Source organism: Mobula birostris, chromosome 15, assembly GCF_030028105.1.
Source record: "Mobula birostris isolate sMobBir1 chromosome 15, sMobBir1.hap1, whole genome shotgun sequence".
Taxonomy (NCBI): domain Eukaryota; kingdom Metazoa; phylum Chordata; class Chondrichthyes; order Myliobatiformes; family Myliobatidae; genus Mobula; species Mobula birostris.
Window position 1 is genome coordinate 66262653 of NC_092384.1, and position 13830 is coordinate 66276482.

At 42.0% G+C, this 13830-nt stretch overlaps 1 protein-coding gene across 1 annotated transcript in view; it reads right to left on the bottom strand.

Annotated features, from left to right (window-relative positions):
• Positions 1-2709: 2709 nt before the first annotated feature.
• LOC140210720 (chromodomain Y-like protein 2) overlaps positions 2710-13830 on the bottom strand; it is a 204752-nt gene continuing 193631 nt past the window's right edge. Inside the window, exon 7 of the mRNA XM_072279945.1 lies at positions 2710-5238. Within this exon, the coding sequence (XP_072136046.1) occupies positions 5080-5238 (159 nt within the window). The 3' untranslated portion in view covers positions 2710-5079. The remainder of the gene's footprint in view (positions 5239-13830) is intronic.

Below are 13830 nucleotides of genomic sequence, written 5' to 3' on the forward strand. Positions count from 1 at the left end.
TCTTGTAGGTCTGGATGAGGGATTTTTGCGGTCTTTTGTTGGGGAGTGATGAAGGCAGAGGAGGTGAATAGCGAGAGTTGGTAGACCACTGGATGGAGTGGACCAGGGAGCGGGGGTCCGAGGGTTGGCTACGGTTGGAGGAGGTCGACGGAAACAAATGGCCGACACTGTGAGCTCCGCTTGTGCATTAGACTGTTTCATGGGAATGGCCCCTTTTCTCTTTTTCTGTTTCTTTACCAACCATATAGTCAAATTAAGAGTGATAAAGCTCAATCATTTAATAGCATATTGTGTACTGTTCTGTTATTTCGGAGTACTGATTTGTAACAGGGGACACATTGCACAGCATCCACCCAAATGAAATTTCTTAAATTTGGCTGGGCAGGAGGCTATCATCCCCTCGATTAAGCCACTAGCCGAACCGAGGGTTATGTGTGCAAAGATCTTAAGCCACCCTTGCTGCAGTACCTATAAAATGTATTCAACATCCCCCCCCCACCGCTGTTTTCATGTTTATTGTTACATAACATTGAATCACAGTGGATTTAATTTTGCTTTTTTGACACTGATTAACAGAAACACTCCTTCATGCCAAAGTGAAAACAGATCTCTACAAAGTGATCTAAATTAATTACAAATATAAAACAAGATAATTGATTGCATAAGTATTCACCCACTACAAGCCAGTATTTAGTAGATGCACCTTTGAAGGCAATTACAGCCTTGAGTCTGTGTGGGTAGGTCTCCATCAGCTTTGCACATCTGGACACTGCAAAATTTCCCCATTTTTCTTTACAAAGCTGCTCAAACTCCGTCAGATTGCATGGGAATCGTGAGTGCACAACCCTTTTCAAGTCTAGCCAGAAATTCTCAATTGGATTGAGGCCTGGACTCCAAAACATTAACTTTGTTGTTTTTAAGCCATTCCTGTGTAGCTTTGGCTTTACACTTGAGGTCATTGTCTTGCTGGAAAACAAATCTTCTCCCAAGTCGTAGTTCTCTTGCAGACTGTATCAGGTTTTCCTCCAGGATTTCCCTGTATTTTGCTGCATCCATTTTACCCTCTACCTTCACAAACCTCCCAGAGCCTGCTGCAGTGATGCCAAACACAGCATTTAGTCTGATGGCCAAAATGCTCAGCTTTGGTTTCATCAGACCATAGAAACTTCTTCCAGCTGACGTCAGAGTCACCCACATGCCTTCTGGCAAACTCTAGCTAAGATTTCATTGGAGTTTTTTTCCCCCAACAGTGGCTTTCTCTTTGCCACTTTCCCATAAAGCTGCAGCTGGTGTAGCATCCAGGCAACAGTTGTATGCACAGACTCTCGAATCTCAGCCACTGAAACTTGTGACTCCTGAGTTGTTATAGGTCTCTTGGTGGCCTCCCTCACTTGCACGGTCACTCAGCTTTTGAGGAAAGCCTGCTCTAGGCAGATTTACAGAGGTGCCATATCCTTTCCTTTTCCTGATGATTGACTTAACTGTACTCCAAGGGATATTCAGTGACTTGGGAATTTCCTTTTATCCATCTCCTGAATTGTGCTTTTCAAAAATCTTTTCATGGAGTTGCCTGGAGTGTCCTTTTGCCTTTGTGGTGTAGTATTTGTCAGGATACTGACTCACCAGCAGTTGGACCTTCCAGATACAGGTGTATTTTTACTACAATCAATTGAAACACTTTGACTGCACGGTGATCTCCATTTAACTAATTATGTGACTTCTAAACCCAATTGGCTGCACCAGTGATGATTTGGTGTGTCATATTGAAGGGGGTGAGTATTCATGCCATCAGTTATTTTGTGTTTTAAATTTGCAATTGATTTAGATCACTTTGTAGAGATCTGTTTTCACTTTGACATGATTCGAGTCTTTTTTGGGTGATTGGTGTCAAAAAAGCCAAATTAAATCTACTGTGGATTCAATGTTGCAAAACAATAAAATATGAAAACTTCCAAGGGGATGAATACTTTTTATAGTCACTATATATGGTGTGCCAAAGACTTTAGTATGGCTTGTGTTGCACTGTATTTTGCTCTGAAGCGTTGTACCATCTAGACATTTCTGGGATATTTATTCACTGGACCATGGAAAGGAGAATGCTGCACTGGTTTACATACATAAAGTCCATGATCTCCACCCAATAAACCTCCTTCCACTTTAGATGATTGAGAGCATCCTGACTGGCTGCATCACTGCCTGGTATGGGAACTGTACTTCCCTCAATCGCAGGGCTCTGCAGAGAGTGGTGCGGACAGCCCAGCGCATCTGTAGATGTGAACTTCCCACAATTCAGGTACTTACAAAGACAGATGTGTAAAAGGAGCCCAAAGGATCATCGGGGACCCGAGACACCACCACAAATTGTTCCAGGCTGCTACCATCCGGGAAATGGTACCACGGCATAAAAGCCAGGATCAACAGGCTCCGGGACAGCTTCTTCCACCAGACCATCTGACTGATTAATTCATGCTGATACAATTGTATTTCTATGTTATATTGACTGTCCTGTTGTACATAATATTTATTATAAATTACTATAATTGTACACTTAGATGGAGATGTAACATAAAGAATTTTACTCATATATATGAAGGATGTAAGTAATAAAGTCAATTCAATTCAATTGTTGAATAATTGGGCAGCTTGCTTTTCAGGCATTGTACTGTGCCATGTGGTGGACCAAGGACAAGAGCCAACCCATGCAACCCATAAATTTCATATTATTTTATTGGGAGCAGCTTTTCCACAATATATAAATATATTAACACACATGAAAAATACAACTTCTAAGGCACCCAGAAAAGTGTCTGTACACCAATTACAAAAGCAGTAAACCAGTGTAGGTTTCTGACTTACACAAGTTAGTCATCACATAGATCAGAATTACCTGGTAGTTTATAGAACATATAGATAATATATCTCCAGTAAGAAAAAGGGTGCCCACATCAAAAAACAGATTGCTAAGAATTCTTAAATAAACACAGCCCCCGTTTACAAAAAAAACTTTTAAAACCCATTGTGTTCTGCTGTGGGATAAATACATTTAACATGTTTCCAACACACATACAATTCAGCCCCTGCAGTTTGCTGTGATATGACTGATCCTCTTGGTCGATGATGTACACTTTCATTCTGTTTTCTTCACCAGTAACACCAATTATCCAAAAGGTGAACTTTCAACGCTCCTTGCGGCTGGGATCTGATAATCTTCTGTGAAATTCTTTGCGTCTTGAATGGAAAAGGACTTGGCCCAAAAAAATATCCAGAATACAAACAGCTTCAATTTTTCTTGGCATATTAATTTTCAAACACAGGGTAGTTTTTTAAAAAAACATGAAATTGGGGCAAACGGTGTTTCATAATCATCAAAAACAATATACATTGGCACAAAGAGTTCGAGGTTAAATAGGCAACTGATGAAACAAGGTCTACTTCGGGACAAAAGACTCTGAAGAAGCAAAGCAGTAAGTCTTGGGTAATGATATATAAAAGAAAGTATCATTTGACAAAATATATATATATTTTTTGCAATTTTGTCATATTTCGGTGTAACGGTGTCAACTCATCAACGTCACTGCAGAAGCAACTAGAACAATGATGAAAATCAAGTGCACATCTCCATGGAACCAGCACACAGTTTACTCTATATCCACAAGCTGTAGGTACCAGTGAATATTTAAATAACAATAAACACAGCAGCTTACAATGAACACGCTTTAAAGTGTTCAACCCCTTCAATGTGGCTTCCCATTTGATGCTTGTAAATACTGTATTTGTGCCAGTACGCAGGTATGGCTGTTCTCGAATCAGGAAACACCTATCTACTTTTGCACAACTAAAATTTAACCAACAAATACTTACTGAACCCTTTTCAATTTAGTGAGATAAAACCCATATCTTCTTTGTAACATACTCCTCTGAGTCACTTAACAACAGCACATACACTGTGTCTGATTAGTGCATATTTCTTTAAATAAATAAGAAATGAAAACTCACTACTACTTTAGGACATAGAGCATGGAATATGACTGATAGGCTTTGGACCTTGAGCTGGTCATATGACAGGAACCAGAAAGATAATGGTAATTTTTAAGGACTGGAGGGAAAAAGACTTCACAACCAGAATATTCCTTCTGCATTTTATGAATATTATATTTGGTATTCAAACCCTGCTTGTATGTTTTATGATTCAAGAGGGAACTGTACTCAAAAGCATCAAGACTACAGTCACAATGATCTCTTGCATGGTTGACTTAGGTAGTCAGGATCATTTCAAAAATAAAACTTCAAAACAAATGCTCCCAGTAAGATTCACACCTAGGATCGTAAAAACCCAAAAGAAAAATAATGTGTTCCATTAAACCTTATTGTTCAAGCTGAAAGGAATAATAAATACCTAAAATCTGCCATTGCTTAACTAGTTTGAAACTTTTGTAAAATAATTAAACAAAGATGTCACAATTTTAACGTTATTTCTTCCTGCATGTTCCCCTGATTGCTTAGTAATCAGGAAAAAGTTTACTGAAAATCTACACCAATAAAATGCATTTATCACTTGAGGCTACTTACAATCCTAATGAAGGAATTACCAATTAACCAGTGCCAACCCTCTGCTAACTAAATCGGTAGCAATATGAATCCAAATATACAACCTCGACATTTTACATAACAGTTCTCCTCTGTGCTGTGGGTTCAAGAGCAAAGGGATTAATTATGACTCGTTCATTAATGTCGCTCATAAACACAACCACTTGTTGTGTTGGGTAAATCGGTCTAGGTGGGTTGAAATGGAACAGTACTGGGACCCTTAAGGCCAGCTTTGAAGAAAAGAAATCACATGGTATTAATTTGACAATGAGCATAGTTGAAAATGCATGCAGAGGTGCACCTAACATATACCCACTTGGGCATTTTTGATGGATTGGTTCCGTATTTATCACGTTATTAAAGATATTTACTGGGCAATTTGTGACATTAAGCCCATCTGCACGGGACTCGTTAACAATCAGTTATTAAGCCTATTGACTCTTTCCACAGACTCCGGAACAATGGGTAGCAGATTCAAGTGTGCCAGTGGTTTCACACCTCGTAGATCTTTTCCTGCAGGTAGCTGAACAGCGAATCCAATCCTTTGGAGGAACTCCACAACTGCTTCAGCATCTGGCATTCCCTTTCATTCACCTGCTCCAGGGTGGATTTGAGGAAGCTCCGCACCAGGCATTTCGATTCTTCAAGGACCTGAAAGTGAGAAAAGCCCCATCAGTCACCTATGAACAAACACAGAGTTCGGGGCCTGGTGTTTTCAATGCCCGGAAGCGAATTGCTGCAGATGCTGCAAGTACTCAGCAGGCAAGGGAAAACAATGCCAATGTTTTAGGTCTATAAACTATCATAACAGCATGGAACAGGCCAATCTTGCCAACCAAGATTCCTATCCAAGTGAGTCCTATCTCAAAGTTAATACACCTACCACACCTATTTCCTTTGGCAGATTGCTCCACATACTGATCACCCTCTGGGTGAAAGAGTCACCCCTCAGGTTCCTAGTAAATCTCTTCCCTCTCACCTTAAACCTAAGCCCTCTAGTTCTAGATTCTCTAACTCTGGGGAACAGCCCCCACAGCTCAACTCATCTATGCTGACCAAGTTATCTATCTGAGCTAGTCCCATCTGTCTGCATTTGACCCATATCTCCCTCACTAACATCTCACTGAATTAAAATGGTCTGCTCCCTAGTTGGTTGCTCTAAGAAATCATCCCAAGACGCTATCAGAATGTCCTCTCAGCTATCCTTGTCAATTTGATCTGTGACCCCCTCAAATTTTGTTTTAAGCATAAATCTGGAATGCGCTGCAGATTCAGTGGTAGAATCACATTGCATTGGAAAGACATTTAGACAGGCACTAAAGAAGGCAAAGCATGCAGGGTCCTAATGTGGGAAAAAGGATGAGTGCAAAGGGGCAGAAAAGTCAGCATGGATATAGAGGGCTGAAGGGCCTATTTCCCTGCTGCCTGACACACACACAAGATGCTGGGGGAACTCAGCAGGCCAGGTGGCAACGATGGAGGGGAAGGAATAGTCTTTGTTTCATCGAGCCTGGAGAGGGGACAGAAGCCAGAATAGAAGATGGAGGGAGGGGAGGAGTACAAGCTGGCAAGTGATAGGTGAGGCCAGCTGAGGGGGAAATTGCATGGCTGGGGGGGGGGGGTGATGTGAGAAGCTACAGAGCTGAAGAAGGAATCGAATGGGAGGGGACAGTGGAGTAAAGGAAGGCAGTGGAGAACTTGGAAGAGGTAATGGGGAGATCATGAGGTGTGGGAAGAGAAGGGGTGAGAGGGCAATCAGAACAGTGGGGGGGATCTAAATGGGGGTAGGATGAAAAACAGAGAGGAACAGTTACCAGAAGTTACAAAAATCGAAATTCATACCATCATGTAAGAAACTGCCCAGTCAGAGTACGGGTGTTGCTTTCCAACCTGCTCTTTGCACTACATCTTGAGTTATACTTTGTTCTGCAGTATAGTGTGTCAGGTGGCCTATAACACTATCCTCTCTACAAGTTCTTATACTCACCCGAGCTGAATTGCAGCTTAGTCAATCCAACATTGAAAGTTCTCTATCAAAAGACCATAAGACACAGGAGCAGAATTAAGCCATTTGGCCCATCGAGTCAGCCCCACCTGATTTATTATCCCTCTCAACCCCATTCTCCTGCTTTCTCCCTCTAACCTTTTACCCCCTACTAATCAAGAACCTATCAACCTCTGCTTTAAATATACCCAGTGACTTAGCCTCCACAATTGTCTGTGGCATTGAATCCCACAGACTCACCGCCCCCTGGCTAAAGAAATTCTTCCCCAGCTCGGTTCTAAAGGGACGTCCCTCTATTCTGGGGTTGTGCCCTCTGGTTCTGGACCCTCCCCCTTTAGGAAACATCCTCTTCGAGAGCATCTAAACTTTAATGATCATTCCCCACCACTGCAGTGATCTGGACTCTCTTTGATAGAACAACCCCATAACCTTCTGCCTCCCCTTCCATAATATCAACTAACCTCGCAGCCACACCTCTCAATGACACACCTTACCTTCCACTGGTGTCGATACTTCTATCATGTTATGAATACTGCATGTACTCAGATGAAAAGTCTTTAAGCATCTCATCACCTCTTCTCCCTCTGACTCTGCTGATAACTTTTATTCCCCACCCCTCCCCAATACACGCCGGATAACACCATCCCTGTCATCATCCCGCTGTTTCCTTTCTCCTTGCTTTCCTACCCCCCTCACTTGAGCTCCTCCAGATTAGCCCCAGCTCCTTTATGATGCTGCCCCTAGGTTCCCACCCCTCACTGTCAAACTGATCCAACATCCCTCCACTTCCATAAGTAAATTAGCTTCATGCAGATCCCATTCCAGTCCGTGTTAGGATATCTGATATGTAGAGTTCCATCTCCTCCAATAAGAGTCTCAATTCCTCAGGAGTCTAAAGCTTCGGCATTTTCTCCCTAGACCCTCACTCACCTGCTCCATCTTTCCTTCTCCAGTCACCTGTGTTTCTCTCTGTATTCATTTGTGTGGGACACTGATACTCATTGTTAGGGATGATTCTGGAGTTATTTCATTAAGAATAGCATGATTAGGGATTAATTAAAATGAGAACCAGTCTTGAGGAAACAAAACCTGTGGCTAGTGAAACTGATCATTCTCATTGTATCCTATTGAAACCACATAGGGAAAGACAACAGATGAATGTTCTGCTCTTGTTAAAGGAGCATCCCCGCCACTTAAAGCACAGTTCAGGACAGATCTGTTTTTGTCACTTAACCTTCTGCTTCATTGTATATTCATGGAGCCGTCCCTCAACACTGTAACAAAAGGCGTATATTTTGGGTGTCTACAAGATTTTGAAACAGACTCCAGTATTGAATATTCAAGAGGTTCTGTTAAGATGTGCTTCCATTGTAAATGTGTAATTCTATAACTTTAACTGACTGTATTCTAAATATTAAGGCTAAGTAGATGATTATAGCAATTGAAACTGTAGTTAATCGTTTATTGCAGAAGTATAAAGCATTGTGAGATTCTTTTGGATCCTCCTAGACTCTTTTCCCTGGAGGTTTGATGTGTGAATAAAGACTTTAATATTTCCCAGTGACAGCTGATGTGTGGCTTAGTTTCAGTCAATCACAATATTAATCTGGAAATTACTACCTTCAAGGCCCTGCTTTTTAACCTCTTCCAAAACTCTGCCAGCAGAACCTCCTCCCTCTTTCGACCTGCGTTGATGGTACCAGTGTGGACCACCCATCCCCTTCTAGATGCAGTGACATCCTTCACCTTGATACCAGGGAGTTCGCTCTGTAACCATGGACTTGCTTTAATCCTGTTCCTTAACTATTGAATTCACCATCACGATTGCTCTCATTTCTTCCTCTATTCTTCTGCTGGTGAGATCACAAAAGATTAGATCTCTAAGAGACTGTAATAAAATTTGGTTAGCTCTGCTGTATGGTGTTTAAATGTATTTCTTTCACAATCCCTGTGGAATCTGACGTGCCTTTATGTTTGGGCTTTATTTTGCTTATTCACCAATTCCCTTCTCTCAGCGAAACATGTCCTGTGAATCAAAGTCTTATCTGCGCCTGGATGAACCAAGCTAGTCCTGAGCCAAGGTGTGACACATCCATCTGGTGACGACGTCGATGTGTCGATTAATTTAACCAAAGGGAGAAATCAGCGTACATCGTGCTTTACGGAGTGGAGGAGAAGGTGACCCCTCACGCTGAAATGCAGCCCCATAGTAACTGATGCACAATGTTCTGACTCTCCTTCCCAATCAACCCCAGTTTCCTGCTGAGCTCCATATTGTTCTCTGACTGGCAGCAATAAAGGAGCATATGGGCTGGCCCGTAAGGAGTAAGTCCACTGTGACTAAGGCATGTTGTTTGCAGGTTCCAGTGATGTCCTTATTTAATCTGCTTTTAGTGTCGCTTCCAAAGGGGACGATGGGGTTAGGTTCAAGGGGGATGTGAGGGATAAGTTTTTTACTCGGAGAGTGGTGGATGCCTGGAATGCTGAGAGAGGCAAATATATTGGAAGCTTTTAAGAGGTGTTCAGATAGGCAAATGATAAAGGGATATGGAGGGATATAGACATGGTGTAGGTAGGAGGGATGAGTGTTTGGGTGTTTTTGATTTGCTTTTTAGCTGGTTTGGCACAACCCTGTTGCCTGAAAGGCCTGTTCCTCTCCTGTACTCTTCCATGTTCAAAAGTCGATCACTTGGCTGAAATGCTTTGAATTTCAATCCATTGCAATTTGTCTGAGGTGAGATATCATGATACTACCATACAACAAAATTCTCTAAGGCTACATTAATGTGAAGCGTAAATATACTGTACATCCGTTAAGCACCCACACGCAGGAATACGCAAAGCAGAGGCTGATAAGTTCTTCATGAGTAAGGGTGTCAAAGGTTACAGGTGGCAGGGTGGAGATATGTCTCTACCAAAGGAGGTGTAAGGCACTCCTTCCCTCCACTAGCCTGCAGAACACCCCTGGGGAAAAAACCCAGAAGATAGGCAAGGGGTATAGTTCATGCCATGCCTTCTCTAACTTCCGCTAATGCTCCACCTCCCCCTCGTACCCCATCTGTTATTTATTTATATACAGACATTCTTTCTCTCTCTCTCCTTTTTCTCCCTCTGTCCCTCTGACTATACTCCTTGTCCATCCTCTGGGTTTTCCCCCCCCTCCCTCTTTTCTTTCTCCCTGGGCCTCCTGTCCCATGATCCTCTCGTATCCCTTTTGCCAATCACCTGTCCAGCTCTTGGCTCCAATCCCTCCCCCTCCTGTCTTCTCCTATCATTTTGGATCTCCCCCTCCCCCTCCCACTTTCAAATCCCTTACTCACTCTTCCTTCAGTTAGTCCTGACAAAGGGTCTCGGCCTGAGACGTCGACTGTACCTCTTCCTAGAGATGCTGCCTGGCCTGCTGCGTTCACTAGCAACTTTGATGTGTGTTGCTTGAATTTCCAGCATCTGCAGAATTCCTGGTGTTTACTGCCTGATACATTGACTGGTTATTTCCCCTCCATTGATACTGCCGAACTTTTTGAGTTTCTGCAGCACTTGGTGTGCGAGTCGCTCAAGATTTCCAGCATCTGCAGAAACTCTTGTGTTTATGAAGGTTAAATGCTTCCTTTAAATAAGAGGCTGATTGACTACGTTCCCATGTTGTTGGGACTTATTCCCTAAAGCACTGGAATTTTGAGAGATAAAGGATACAGGGTCCTGGGATTCATCAACAGAAGCATTGCGTACTAATGTAAGGAAATTATGTTTTACACATTGGCTGGGACCCATTCCACTGTTGTGTCTTATTCTGCTTACAATACGTTAAGGAGGTCCTGAGGATGTCAGCTAAAAAGTTTAAGGGAAGACCTTTCCCGGGATGACGGATTCCATCTGTAAGCTTTAACAGTGGAAGATCAGTCTGTTCCCCTAACGTGAAGACGACCATTAGGATGGAGGTACGGGAGCCTAAAGGTACACAGTCAATGTTTTAGGAACAGCTTCTTCCCCTGCAGATTTCTGAGAGTGCATAACTGATGAACAGTACCTCAGTATTTAACTGTCTTTTAGCACCATTTACTTCATATATTTTAATTGTAACTTACAGTAATTTTTTATGTATTGCATAGTACTGCTGCCACTAAACAAGAAATCTCATGACATACAGTACTGTGCAGAAGGCACAGTACGGTATTTGTCAACATGGCGTGCATTAGAATGAGTTTGTAGATCTGGTGGGAGCAAAGAATGTTGGGAATGGTGAGGGTGGAGGGCTACAGAAAGGGGTGTGAGGCAGGTGATTTTGGAGTTCCAGTAGCAGGGGTTGCACATGTGCAGACACACCCAACCCTGAGACACCAGGCACGGTCATTTGATTCCAAACAATTGGTTTATTGGTCATTACAGAATGTCTCCCTGGTGCTTCCTGTTCCGTCCCCTCTCCCTTCCCCTTTTCCCAACCATGATTCCCCTCTCCCTGCCCCTTTCCTACTCTCAATCCACAACAGAGACCCGTATCAGAATCAGTTTTATCATCACTCACAAATGTCATGATATTTGTTTTTTTTAGGGGACAGCAGGACAGTGCGATACATAATATTACTACAGTACTGTGCTGAAGTCACCCTAGCTATAGATATGTGCCTAAGACTTTTACATAGCTCCGTATCTCAATATTTAGCTCTTTTTTGAACTATTTACTTACTTTTTTAAATATTCTAATTATAACTTCTAGTAATTTTTATGTATTGTATAGTACTGTTGCCACAAAACAAGAAATTTCATGACATACTTCAGTGACAGTAAACCCGATTCTGAATCTGAACGAGATTTGATGGAGAGGTACAAAATCCTGACAGGTTTTGATGGGATGAATAGATGGAAGCTGTTCTTACTCAGAGTGATTCAAGGATCAAGAGACAAGGATTTATAGTCTGCCCATAGGGACACCAGTGGGCAAGTCGGTATGTGCAGAGAATAATCGGGACCTGAGAATCATTGCCTTGGTCAAGTTGGAAAGAGAGTCAACAAGGGCTTTCAAGTTGGAAAGGCATGGGAAGTTGAAAGAGAATAATGTGCAGGACTATAAGTGGGAGGTCGTGCAGGGGAAGGCAGGCCGATGAGGTTATTCTACTGGGAATCAGCTGAGAGTTGATGGCCTTATCATCCTCCCTCAGGCCCATGATGATTCAGCAATTTGGCAAGAAGGCAGGGGACGGCTGGTGTTAGTTCTTAGGAAAAACATGAAATTCTCCATAAATTTGAATGGATCCATGCCCTACACTCAGTTATGTCACATTCCTGCCCTTTGACAAGAATCTAGTGACTACAGTTGAACATGGAGTGGGCCGATTAATCTTTTAACTCTGTTGCTCACTTTCAGCTATTATTAAAGGTCATCATAATTCTTGACTAAAGTACATCACATTTTAATATTTTCAACAGACCACAATCCTGAGATTCTTTCCAGCAGTGAATTCTCTGGTGAGCAAACACAGATTGGCACTTGGACAAGTTTTGCTCACAATTCCAACAGGACTAGAGATAAGGAGATATCTGCAAACATTTCCATATAACAATATAATAAACAATCTTATCAGAAGCATAACATTGGAAGATGGGCTGTAAAATATGTTACTAGATTACAAATAGTCATAGTCATACTTTATTGATCCCGGGGGAAATTAGTTTTCATTACAGTTGCACCATAATTAATTAAATAGTAATAAAACCATAAATATTTAAATAGTCATATGTAAATTATGCCAGGAAATAAGTCCAGGACCAGCCTATTGGCTCAGGGTGTCTGACCCTCCAAGAAAGGAGTTGTAAAGTTTGATGGCCAATCAAACTTTATGGATAGTCCCACAGGACATGCTCAATTATTTCACATCAAAACATTTTGGATCACGTGGAAGGGGACTCCCAACGACACTTCTAGCTTGCCGCTGGCGTTTAGGGCAGCAATGAAGGTCCTCCACCTCTGTCTGTACATACAGTCGCACAGGGAAGTAGGAAGATCCTTCATTGCTGTTTCCATAACAAACTTTTTTTTTTACCACTTAGGGTTGTTAGCCCTGAAGATTGGTGAACCACTCAGTCTGGCCTCTACCCTTTGACCTGCTTGACATGGGTGACCCTACCAAGAGAAAAGGCACAAGGCCCTGACTCCAGCCAACATAGCTCTCCAGGTCATTGAGGCACGCAAGCCTCCAAGCCCCATGACAAGATTGTGGTCCTCTTGAAGGACATTTGTTTCTTAAATGAAACAAAATATAAGATCAGTCTACTCACGATTGTTACTTTGGGTACTAATACAGGTTTCCCCCGCTATCCGAAGGTAGAGTGTTCCTATGAAACCGTTCGTAAGCCGAAATGGCGTGAAGCGAAGAAGCAATTACCATTAATTTATATGGGAAGAATTTTTGAGCGTTCCCAGACCCAAAAAATAACCTACCAAATCATGCGAAATAGCACATAAAACCTAAAATAACACTAATGTATAGTAAAAGCAGGAATGATATGATAAATACACAGCCTATATAAAGTAGAAATAATGTATGTACAGTGTAGTTTCACTTAACAGAATCGGGAAGACTTAGCCAAAACCGATTTGTAGAAAAAAATCGGCACCTACACGCATGCGCACACACCTGCCCGCGCAAGGCTCCACAGTCATAGTAGTCTTTCCTGGGGTAAACACAAGTTTAAAGGGGGCATCTTTTTTCGTAAAAATGAAAATCCTCTTTTGGTTAGTGAAAACAGGTACTAATGTAGGTCTTTCGTAAAAGCGAAGTGGCGTAAAGCGGTGGACACCTGTACAAGTTTTTCCTTTCTAGAAATGAATGTACTACTGAGGAGAAAGCTACACAATCCATCGTTCATTGCATTCATCCCCATTCTCTGAACATACAATGTCCTCAATCTGTGCAATGTATCCTCTGAGCTGCCTTCATAACGCTTACATTTCAAGTGTTGCTATTATGGAACGTCTACAAATGTTTCTAAGATCAAAGCCCACATGCCACTTCCTCGGTGGGCAAAAAGCAAGTTACTGTGGACACTGGAAACTTGAAATCAAGAAAGTTTTGTTTTCCTTTTTCCAGCATTGGCGCGGATTTCATTTCATTTCAGATTATATATTTGCAATAAATTTGTGGAGGGAAAGATTTGGCATATAACTCCTAACGGTCTGTTTTAAAGGTGAGAGGGGGGTAGGTTCAAGGGGGATGTGAGGGGTAAGTTTTTCACTCAGAGAG